General features: G+C 46.7%; 1 protein-coding gene across 13 annotated transcripts in view; it reads right to left on the bottom strand.

The window, feature by feature from the left end:
• The window catches only part of DPF3 (double PHD fingers 3), a 202,302-nt gene that overhangs the window by 175,186 nt on the left and 15,071 nt on the right, over positions 1-12,045 (bottom strand). For 12 of the 13 annotated variants that reach the window (XR_004405963.2, XR_006165130.1, XR_004405964.2 and 9 more), the window contains exon 1: positions 3,406-3,456. The exons of the other annotated variant lie outside the window; for it this stretch is intronic. Coding sequence is in view for 7 of the 12 variants with exons in the window: in XM_032984732.2 (XP_032840623.1) it covers positions 3,406-3,437 (32 nt within the window). In the remaining 5 variants the exon portion in view is untranslated. Of the gene's footprint in view, positions 1-3,405; positions 3,457-12,045 lie in introns of those variants that run through there. 13 annotated transcript variants of the gene reach the window in all.

The raw sequence follows: 12,045 nt of genomic DNA, 5'->3' as shown, positions 1-12,045 counted from the left end.
ATTATGGTACCATATGCACATCGCTAATAAGGCAGAGATGGAGGAAACGGGACTAGATGCTAAGACTAGAAGTGGAATGGCTGCATTCTAGACTTGGTCTTCAAATTCAGAAGTTTCTGAACCACTCTGTCCTAGTTTAGCCATCCATAAAACAAAGGCAACAATCCTTTCTTCACAAGGGTGTCAAGAGGTTTAATTAATTAATGTTTACAAAGTCCACTGAGGTTTCTGACTGACATTTGAAATAATTCAGAATACTTTTTAACTGCGCTTGTTTCTTCTACTGCACCATTCAAATGTCTCCATATTAAGATATCCAAAGGAGAAGATGGAAAGGAAAAGTACGGACGGTAGGTACACAGACTAGTGGAAAAAAACAACCCAACAAACCCAGCACTTCAAATCCACTGCTGTCCCATCAAAGCTATCTGAATACTGCCTTTTCTACAGATGAAGAAGGCTGTGTTTATCCAGACACCTGCTGCCTTTCCTTTGCAGATCTGTTAAACTTAGATCTCTGATATTTTTGCCTGTAGCGCCATGTTGGTAAACAACAAGATAGAAAATGACAGAAATAATATACAGTCATGTTAGGTTGATTGGATCACCAGAGGAAGTGAAGGTGAGAAGAGCAAAGGGATGAAAGCACCAGAAGAGAACCAGAAAGTGAGAAGAGAGCGCTAGACGGAGAAAGAAGCAAGCTGAGTGTAAGGAGGTGCCAGTAAGTAATAAGGGACTACTACGCGCTGAGCTACTCTATGTAATGCATTCCCACAGATGCTCAGGTACACTGGCATATATTATCCCCAGAGACTAGTCTAGCATGAACAAGGCCACATATGTGTCCAAGTGCCAGAGATAAACTGAATATTGGATGCACTTAAATGCACAAGCACACACAGGGAGCTGCCTGATACCTGAGCTAGAATTTCTCAGTCTCTACATTGTCCCCCATCTCAGAGCAAAACCTTTGTGTGGCCAGTTTCTGTAGGGGGCGTTTGTGGGTTTTGAGATACAATCAAAACGCAGACAGAGGAAATGCAAATGTCATTCAGCTCCCTTTCATTGTCAGGAAGGACACATGAGGATAAAATACTGTGCACTGCATCCCTTCCCCTATTATGTGTCCTACTGCTTTTGTCCTAATTTATCCCATGCATAATTTATTTACATGTGTATTGTTTCCCGATCAGCAACTTTAAAGAATAAGTGAAAATTATAAAATGTTTTATTAAAGAAGTTGTTAATAAAAAATGCAGATGATGTCAGCCAGCCAGCACCAATTCTGTTCCCTCCACATAGCATTAGTACTTTAAAAGGCACGCAGAGAAAAGCGAACCCAGCACTTGATGTCTATTGTTTCCTCCTCTCACACCCCCAGGGGCGAGGGGAGGAGAAGGGAGCTAATTAGAAATGGCCTAATCCTGCCCGCCCCGACTTTCGCGGCAGGGGGATCGGGCCCCCGATTCATTTCGGCCCCGGGGCAGGAGCCGCCCTCTCCGGCGACCCGCCGCGACTGCAGGGAGCCCCGCGGTGCCACGAAGTGTGAGAGGAGGCGGCGAAGTCCCGGCCGCCGGCCGGGGCGGGGAGCGCCCGGTGCGCTGCCACGGCGGGGCCCCGCTCCCCCGGAGCCCGGGCTCCCTGGCTACCGGCAAATACTCGCCAAGGGCACAAACGCCCGTGGCTTTTCCCAGCCCAGGTGAAGGGCTGCGCGGCGGGGAGAAGTTGCTGTCGGCCGCCCGAGTATCGCGCCCGCCGTCCATCGCGGGGCACGCCGTCCCTTCCGCGCGGTTCTCGGAGCGTGTTCAACCCCACGCCACCTCCCCACGGGGATAATCGGACTTCGGCGATTAACTCCCCGACAACTGCGCTCCCCTCTCCCCGCGGGTTTTTAGAAGGTGCTCCCGAGAGGACGGGTAAATGAAAGCGAAGGTTTTCTGCCAGGACGGAGCCGGAGAGCCGATAAACGTGTCAGCACCCCTTCCCAGCTCGAGGCTTTCCTTTCCCTCCGGATCGCAGAGAGACAGCGGGAGGAACCCGTGGAAAAAACCTTCAAGCGTTTTTCCAACTCCAGCCAGAGAGACTTCAGTCGGGGGAAGAAAAAAAAAAAAAAAAAAAAAAAAAAAAAAGAAATAAAGAAAAAAAGCAAAACCTCGCAGCCCTAATTTCATCTCTGAAAACTCAAAGGTATAAAAACACCCACTCAGCGCAGCCAGAAAGTGCAAACGAAGCGTCACCGCCAGGTACTCTGCTTCCCCGCTTTAATAGCAAGAGCGCTGCCCCCGTTAGCAGAGAAGTCGTTTCAAAAAGGTTAAGACAGCTCCTCTCCCCACACACGGTGCCAAATCCCACTCTCCCTAATGCCTTCAGGGATTAACGGCGTGCGCTGCAGACCACAAGGAAAATAAAGGACGCGATCCAGAAGACCGACAACCGGCTCCCGCCGTCCCCCCTCTTAAACCGGCCTCGCTCCCGGAGCCGGAGCCCGGCGGACCCCCGCCGCGGAACCGGCCGCGGGGCAGAGCGCGCCCGAGCAGCCCACGGCTGCTTGTGCCCACTCGCAAGATGGAAACACCATCCCCTCTCTTTGCCACTTTGAAAAGCGAAAGCCTGTCATATGCAAAACAGATCTCCGGACTTCCTGCCCCAAATCAACGACCGGCAGTCGCGAGTCATTCATTTCACGCGAGCCCGCTTCCCTCCCTTCTCCTCTCCGCTCCCTCTCTCCCGCACGGACGCCGGGGTGCGCCGGCGGTGGCCCCCGCTGCCCCGCTTGCCCACCGCCCCTGCCACCCCCCGGCCCCTCAGCCGAGAAGCGCGGGGGCCGTTCCGCTCCCCCTCGGAGAGGACATCCCAACTCCGCAAAGACCTGCCGAGACAACTCCGACCTGCGGCCGGAGCGCGGAGGCACCGCGCCCCCCCACCACCACCCCACACACACACACGCACACGCCTCCCCCGCTCCCCCGGGCCGGTCCTTCCCCCGCCGAAGCCCGGCCCGGACAGCGGGAGCAGGACGCTGTCAAGTGCCCGCACCCCCGCGGGGGCCCCGCGGGACGCCGCCGTTGCCGTCTCCCCCCTCGCAGCGCTCCGGGAGCGGCGGGCGGGCAGCCCCCCAGCGCCGCCGCCTGCCTCCCCCCCGGCTCCGCGCCCGGGCGCCAATTAACTGGCGCGCGAGCCGAGCAATTTTTTTTTTTTTTTTTTTTTTCCTCGTTAATTTCGGCGCGAGCCGCGGGGATGTGTTGCACAAAAAGCGAGCGAGGCGCTGGGGCAGAAAGGAGGGCGGGAGGAGGGACCCGCCGGGAGGCTGCCGGCACCCGGCTCAGGCTGGCAGCCGGCGCCGGAAAGGCGCCTTTTTTCATATTTAAACCACGCGGAATATGTACATTTTTGATTCCTACTTACGCTTTCAGGGGGTTGTGAATGACAGTCGCCATTTTGCTACAATGTAACAGAATATTGTGTCTCGGAGTTCTAAAGGTTCGCTCAGGGGAAGCGGCCAGCCAATCAGAGTGCGGCATACCGGCCCGCCGACCAATCCGGCGCCGCGGGCGGAGCCGGGGCTCTGCTAGTTATTAGGGGAGCTGTCAAAGCCCAGAGGTCACTCCCTCTCCCTGGAACTGGCGGCGAGCAGGTCTTAAAGGGGCAGCGCCCGCCGGCGGGGCCGCGGCCGCGCCGGGGGGGACGGCGGGGGCGAGGGCGGTCAGCCGGGAGGCTTGCCCGCAGCTCTCCGGCTCCCCGCTCTAACGCGCCGGGAGAGGGAGAGCCCGGCTCGCTCCTCGCCCCGCCGCCGCTGCCCCTCGTCTCCCGGGCGGCGTGCCCCACCGGGGAGAGAAGCCCGCGCCGCCCCGCTCGCTCCTCACGCCCCCCCGGTAGCGCCCTTCCCGGGCCGGTTCCCTCGCTCCGGAGCCGCTCTCCCCGCCAGGTCTCCAGGAGCCGCAGGCGCTGGCAGCGGCTCCAGGGCAGCGCCGCTCCCGCTCCCCCTCCCCCAGGAATTTCCCTCTCCCTGTCAGTCATCCCGGCCCGCAGCCCCTGCGCCCTTACATAACGCGCGGCGGCCGGACAGACCGACCGAGCGGCACCGGCTCTCCCGCAGAGCAACTTCTGGCAGGCGGCCCCCCCCCCAGCTTTCGGCACAGGGAGAGGCGGGGGGGAAGCCCCGACCGGCGGCTCGCCGGCCGGGCAGCCCCGCGGCGGGGGCCGGGGAGCCCGATTCGGGGAGGCAGCGAACTCCAGGAAGTCTGGGCTTACCTGCAACTAATTAAAGGAAGCTTGCAAATGAACTACGGAGCATGACCTAAGTGATTTAAGAGGTGCCAATCCTGATCTCACTCTCAGAGGTAAATCCACTGAAGATCACAAAATTACACCAGTGTAAATCAGGCGTCAACAAGAGCAGAATCAAACCAAGAAGTTTTCTTCCTGACAAAGCCTACGTTAATATCAGACATCTAACACTTCTCCCTCTCTCAAAGGTCTTGCCTCCCTCCAGGCATCCTCTATCCCTTTAAAAAACACAACCACCACAAAACCCAAGCCTGCTTCTATTCTTTGCATTTATATAACCAGAGGAAACCCAACTAAACACAGTTAAAATGCACTGATGTAAAAACAGTACGAGAGAGGAGACTACGGAACCAACTCGATTCGCAACTTAATGAATAGAAGAATGGAAGTGATAATGTTTGTGAGATAGTCAGGTGTTAACAGAAGTAGAAATAGCAATCTTCCTGAGCTAGTGGGCTGAACTTTAAAAGGCAAAGACAACCAAAATCTCTCTCTCAACTGTTTGACGACATAAAACTTTCTAATTCTGGGGCAGAAGAGAAAAGGGAGAGAGATGGAGAACAGAAAGGTAGAGAAACGATTACCCACAGTGAAGAGGGGAGAAGAGAGCAATACAGCAGTTTCCCATCCATTAAGGGTTCCTCAGAAGTCTGCAAAAAGTTAAACTTTCTAAGGTGTGTCTAGGGCCCCTCTTTCCAAAACATTGCCTGCTCCAGCTACTAGGGCACCCTGGGTACTGCGAGTAGGTACTGTGCCAAGTGCGCGTCCCCGGGGGCAACCCTCTCCTCCATCAAAGCAAGCTATGCCATTTGGTTACAGGCACTGCTGAGGAGAAATAAGCTTTCTGTCAGCTGGAGAGTGGCCAAGATGCCGAGATCTATACCAAAACAGTGCTGGGAAGACATCTTTAAGAATATTCCCATTATCGTATTACATTATGTTATTTAACATAGTACTAGCCCAGGTGACATTGAACGTGACTTCAGACCCTCCTGTTCAGTACTCTCACACTGTTCACAGGAAAAGCTAACCACAAACTGCCAACTTTTCATAAGCACACAGTTGATGTACACTGTGCAAAAAAAAAAAAATGAACGGCTTAGCATGCACCTGAACTGGTGACCTATATCACATCTTGCTATTATGAGGATTTCTGGCTTGACTTTTCTTACTGGAATGATATTCACTTAATGGCAAACATCAATGAAATTTTAGCATTTACCCTAGGATGGGCAACAGTCATTTCTGGGATAACAATGACTTTGCTTCACAAGAAAGAAAAAAAAGCCTAGGACCATGTTACCCTGCAGAACTGGAAGCAGGTTTGTAGGCTACTGAGAGAAGGCACCAAAATTCAGCCAAGCTAGAAAGTCCTGAGATATTCTACTGCAAAATGGTGACATTTTCAGTGAATTTAAAATTAAAAAAAAAAAAAAACAAACCTGTTTGAGGTAATTTTTTAGGAGCTTAATGATTCCCTCTGGTCCTGTTTGGTTGGATATATAGGCCCATTCCTGCTCTGCAGGCAAAGAGCTCTTGGCACAGCTTGGCTGAGACCGTGTTGCAAAAATGGGATTAAGCCACAGATGTGCTTCCCTTACTGCTCCCTGTTATTCAGACGTTGGGCCTTTATCAGCTACCAGCACCAGCAACAAACAGTAAGAATATCCACAGAGGACCTTGTATTGTTGATAGCCCTTTTCCCAGTCAGCCCCCACGCTACAGGCCAGGAAAACCAGTCAACAACACTGTCTCGCTCAGAGGAATCTCCAGGACACTCAAGGACAGAGCTGCCATATCAGAGCAGTAGAGAGTCTCACCCATGGTAACAAAGACACCAGCCTTTGCTCATGTGTCCGTACAGTTTTCCTATAGCGTGTTTCATGTAGAATTCCACTACAGTTAGATTACCATTTTAGCTGGAAAAAAAGGCACGGAGCACCAAGTGGCTTTCACTTGTAATGAACTAAATAACTTATTCATATATTCACTACCTGCAAGTTGCAAGTAAGGGGATCATCACAAACCTATGTTAATAAAACTTTTATGCCACACCATAGTTGCCTCGTTTTCACATACACATTAGTCCATCATCAACCGATCCCTTATGAACTAAATCTTTACATTAATTTTTCTTCTGATTTTAGGGTACTGTAAGTCAGTAATCAATAGTGTTACTGTTGTTTTACACCCTTCAAGACCAACACATCTGAAACACATATATACACTAAGTTCTAACTTCAGGATTTTTACATTCCCACTTAGCCACTGATCATTTTATTCAGACACACCTGAAACATAACAAGGAGGCTGCAAGAAAATATAAACACTTTACAAGTATTTGGCATAAAAACCCTAGGTGGGCATATTTTTAATGAGAGACTGCCACCTGTTTGGACAGCCAACATTTAATTTTTAAAAAGGAAGGTAAGTTTTGACATAAAACTATTGGGGTAAAATCTACAGCATTAAGACAAGGCCTGAGCAGGCTGCCTCTATGGGGTTAAAGTGAGCAGGGCTTTAGAAGGCAGAACCCACTGCCTCACCGCCAGCCCCAGATCCAGACCTGCAGCTGGTCTCTACCCAAGTAGAAGAAAAACAGTGTCGTTGCCTTTCACAGTATTGGGAAGTGTCATGTCTCGTAGATCATACTGCTGCCCTCCTGATCCACCTCTATTTCAAACATTTTTACTATTTACATAATGCAAGTGCATTGATACTTTCTGTAAGGTGTCAGAAATACTCCTGCTCACCCTGCAAAGCCTTATTTTAGCTGACGATCTTTCACTGTGAAAGAGTTTTTACCCTGTATTTATTGTCCCCTGCTTTCCTTTTTATCTTGTTGTGTTTTAATATAGAGTTGTTCTTTTCTAGACGGAGAGAAGTTAGGTTCTTATACATTCCCTTACTTACACACTGTGAATTGGAAAGTGAAACAACCTAGACACTGACATTGAAAGCCACAAATCTAATTTAGCTATGGAGGGAAACATAAAAGACGAACCGTTGTTAGTCTACCAGAAGCCACGTGTTTTTTTCACCTTTAATATTCCCAGATGTTTCCAGTGATATACAACTTTTTCTTCTTTAAATACATCAATATTCAAAAGACCAGATTCGTATAGGTCTAAATATGACAGCATGCTCTGCGTGCTATAATGTACCTTGTTAGAGAAAACAGGGCCCCACATGCACAGATAGCCTGCAACAGGCTTGAAGTCTCAACCCCTTTTTGTTTATTTAAAGCTGTGCAGGCATCTCATACACCGTTTCTTGTCAGCCCTCCACCTCACTTTCTTTGATCTTTACCAATAGTTGGTTAGCTGAAAGAGGAGGGAAAGATATCAGAGTGTCAATGTTACAGACTCAACACCAGCCCTCTACAGACACATCACCAAAAATTTTACGCAGTCAGCATAGCAAAGATAACTATGGAGCTACACAGCGTAAAAATTGGCGCCAATGATTAATTCTTTGCAACTTCATGAACTGCATTCTTAAAAGGTGACCTCAATTATTTTTATTTAATTTTTAAGCAAAATTTCCCCTCTATAATTGTAGCAACATTTTTTGGATGCCCCTGAGTTATCTTGATTTCGGGATGGATTCTCACTTCCCAAAGTTTTAATTTTGTATTCACTATTTAGCTTTCTATCACATTACACCTGAATTACATTTATGCAGAGGTATGGACTCAAGCCCCTTTATTTTTTAATGGGATGTTTCAATAAAATAAATATATTTTAACACCAAAGAGGAGTCTCTACTATTAAGTAGTACACTAAGGCCTCAATCTGAAGTTTTTAAAAGTTTGGTGAGACAGAAGTTCTTTAAGGTTCCAGATTCCAGTTCAAGTCTGTTGCCAATTTGGCAAACCGCTGAAAACCTATTTAGTGTGGTTGCTAGAAAATTCTTTATGTTATCATGGATTGTTCTTAAATTTCCCCAACAATAGAAAAATAACATTACAAACAAACTGCCTCAAAAGGAGAATACAAATCTTCATGGTAGCCACTGCAGTTGTGTAATAATGGCAGGAAAAGGAATCTAATAATGAAGATACATGCTCTGAAGGACACACATACAGTAAATATGGTTGTCCTCTCCATGAGGGGAGTCATTGTCACAATTTAGATAGGACAAAACAGTTCCCATCATGAGGCACAAGATTTAGACGTTCAGGTCTGCCTGCCTTATTTCTTAAGTAACTAGCTGACAAAAAAAAAAAAAAAAAAAAGTGAACCCTTTAGGACTCCTTCTCACTCTTCCCTGCATTAAGGGTAGGGAAAAGTATTTCTACATCTACATCCATCAATGGGATACAGCGGTGGTACCCTGATTCATCTGAGATAATGCCGTGTCTCTTGTTTCCATCTATTCCTAGTGCAGGGCTGAAAGGGAGTTTCTAAGGTGCCTTGAACCTTGGAGGGAGCAGACTGTATAGATTAGGGCACAATTACATGGACAGATTTGACCCTCCAAACAAGTTCCTCATCACCACTATGGATGGAGTCTGGGGATTCTGCCTACCTCGGGGTTTAATCACCTTGAAATACAGATTCCAAATATGGCCTAAGAGTGCTGCAACATTACTTCCTCTTGCCCATGAGTAGAAAAACAGAATGTAATACCTTGCTAATCAATCTTATCTCTAATAAGCACAGAGCACACACTGTAATTATGATTCCAAGAAAGGTTTAGCATTTGGATTGAGCATAATGAATGGCACTCTATCTGAGAAAATTAACAACAGCGAAAAACAAACTGCCACATTCATCCAAAGAGAGTGTTAGCTTTGAATTTTGCTGTTGATTTGAACAGCTTCACTTTTCCTTCATTACCGATGAGACCACCTCAAAGAAAAAAACAACTTGGTTTCTTTCAATACTCAAGCTTCCTTGTTTATAAAGTGTATTTAGGGCTTTTATAAAGCTAAGGAAACAAACACTATCATAAGTAGGCTACTTTTGTAGCACATACAGGAGTTATATAGCTTACAATAAAACCAGTCTTTTTTTTTTTAACTACAACAAAAATTAGATTTAGCCAGAAAATGTCTCACCTGATAACTTTTTTTTTTTTAGTTTCATATTATTTGGGAAATATTTTTATTTTCAATTTTTTAATTCTTTTAATAATACATTCAATGGTTTCACCTCCTCTTCCATATAATTACAAAAGAATTACAGTATTGCAGCTTTTAAGTTTTTCTTTCCTTCTGTTTTGTTCCATTATTGTCAAAACAATCTGTAACTTAAAATATCTTCTACTTTGTAAAAGTTCAGAGTAAGAAAAATAAAACCTGATGAGGTGGTTGAGGTGGAAAGGAAACCATCCACTTAAACAGCAGTTTGGAATTAGTGAGGGGATGAGAGGGCACTAGCTCATTTTATTGCATTGATTGGCCAAACACCAGAGGAAAATGCAAGTAAGGGGGAAATAAGACTCCTTTTGTTTAGCTATGCTTTAAATCCTGCTAAGTAGAAACAGCTTTAAAAGTGTCACAAAGTTGTTTTTCCATTTCCCATCCAACTTTACTTTGGTAGAGGAGGGGAAACAACAGAAAGGTATGGACTGACCTGCATAAAACACCAGTTTAGGTCAAGCCTAACTTTAGAAGCTGACGACTGCAAATTTCAGTGGACACGTGTGGTACTGGTATGACACAAACCAGATCCTGGGAATCTATTAGAGTACGTTATTGCAGTTAGTGTCACAGTGGCACCAGTCCTGATTTACTTGTCCCCAAATCTCCCCAACAACTTGTGCCCGTGGAACTAATCTGATACAAATTTCCCCAGTTCAAACAGGCTCTCCGGCCAGAATTCTCCCCTTCAGAATAATTTCGCCGAAACCTTTTAACAGAGGTAGCCACACTGGTAAAATCCCTTGCATAAAAGCAGTGTTGCAGAGGGTGGTATGTTACTTGTTGGGGGTTTTTCTTTTTCCTGTTTGTTATTTTTAAACAAAGGTGCGGCAGCTTTGCTGTCAGGACACCTCCTTCTGATGCAGAAGCCACCTCTCCAGCAGGAAGCTCTGCCATCTAAGTCTTGCCCCAGCCATTCTCACACATCTAAGCCCTTGTGTCAAGTCATCTGCAAAAGCTCAGGCTTTTGCTTGAGTTGACAGGCCTTTGCTGACACTGTTACTCTGTGCTGCCTCAACAGAAAGCAGTAAAGAAGAACTTGTCAAACTTCATTATGAAATTCCAAGCAAAGAAAGTGGCTGATGGGATACTGTCTGATGCAAGGACCATATTTTCCCTACCACTGATGCTGCTTATTAGGCTCCTTCTAGGATTATCCCATAGAGTCCTTGTGCCATTCCGAGTAAGACTGCCTAAAGCGCAGGATTTACCACGTATATACACAGGGCCAGATTCTCATCTTTCATGTGTATTACAAATATGGGCCTACTGGCTTTAGCAGCACTACTGCTACTATTTACCCCAATATCCATAAGAGTAGATTTACACAGCCATCGTTCCAAAACCCACAGTTAACAGCTGTAACCAGTGAACTCAAGCAGGCTATAGAGGCTCAAGCTTCCTAACCCATACCCCCATGAACCACACACACACTTTCCCTTACCTCGCTACAAGTAGCACTCCTGTATAGTACCTATTTAACCCATCATTCAGATCTCAGGCCAGCTGGACAGAAAGGATTGCTAACCAAGAGCTGAGAGCAGAATACAAGACTAAATACAACACTGTCACATAAAGCTTACTCTCTCCATCATGTCAACCGTGCCACATGCAGAAAATACAAGTTCCCTACCTCACTATTCCTTCCAGTGCCGGCTTGCAATGTTTTTGTTTGTTTTAAAGGTCAACAGCCAGCTGGGAGCATACCAGCTTGTACAATTGAAAAAAAGAAGGCGCAGGCATCTTTAACATCAGAAAAAATCCCACCAAACATACCTGAGAAAACCTTGTAGCATTTAGAATGTTTTGGTACCCATCATGCTCAGGAATGATCAAGCACTACAGTTTTTAAACTGAGCAAAACTTAGTAAAACTAGGTGTAAGATCAGTCACCTACTAAGGACAGTGTCTTTTATGTGTTAAATTCTGCGCTCACCTGCAAAACCTAAAAGGTTTGCCTATTTCACACACAGCAGAATGTTCCCTCCCACCTGATGTCTATAGCTAAAGCCCTTGTGAAATATGATTTAAAGGCATTAGAACAATTTTGATAGAATAAAAACATCTACAAAGAACAATATTGCAGCTGCTGCTGCAATGATCCAGCTTACACAAAGTAGAATAGCTTACCAAATTATTTTCTTAGGGAAGATTCTCCATGCCTGGATCCTGCAAGCATCTGCATCTCACTACAAAATGTAAGCAGTTGGAGTCCAGCTTTCAGGAAGCCTGTGCAGCCAGTGCCCACAAAATAAAGCCTAATAATTGATCCTTATGCAGTTTACGACTCTTCAGAAAGGGTTTCAGCAAGCATAACTGAACTGCATTCTTTTCCACTCCCCTTTGGCCCTGACACAGCTTCTTACTCTTTCCTAGCCATTGGCCAGTTCTTCCTGTTAAAACCTTTTCTCTCCCCACACAGTAATAATTTCTCCCAGAAATCACAACCGCACGCTCTTATCATTCTTCTAGACGTAGGCATTGGCAAAATCCACTCAGGGAGAAGGAGAAGGATAGCATAGAATGGTCTGAACTGTACTTGCATTTGCTATGGGTAAGAGGTGCTTATTGCTTAAGATCATTCTCATATCAGACAAGTGATGGATTCCCTT

The sequence above is a fragment of the Tyto alba genome, unplaced genomic scaffold (genome assembly GCF_018691265.1).
Source record: "Tyto alba isolate M040663 unplaced genomic scaffold, T.alba_DEE_v4.0 Super-Scaffold_18, whole genome shotgun sequence".
NCBI classification, from domain to species: Eukaryota; Metazoa; Chordata; class Aves; order Strigiformes; family Tytonidae; genus Tyto; species Tyto alba.
Note: the sequence above shows the minus strand (reverse complement) of the source record. Positions and strands in the feature narration are given on the sequence as shown.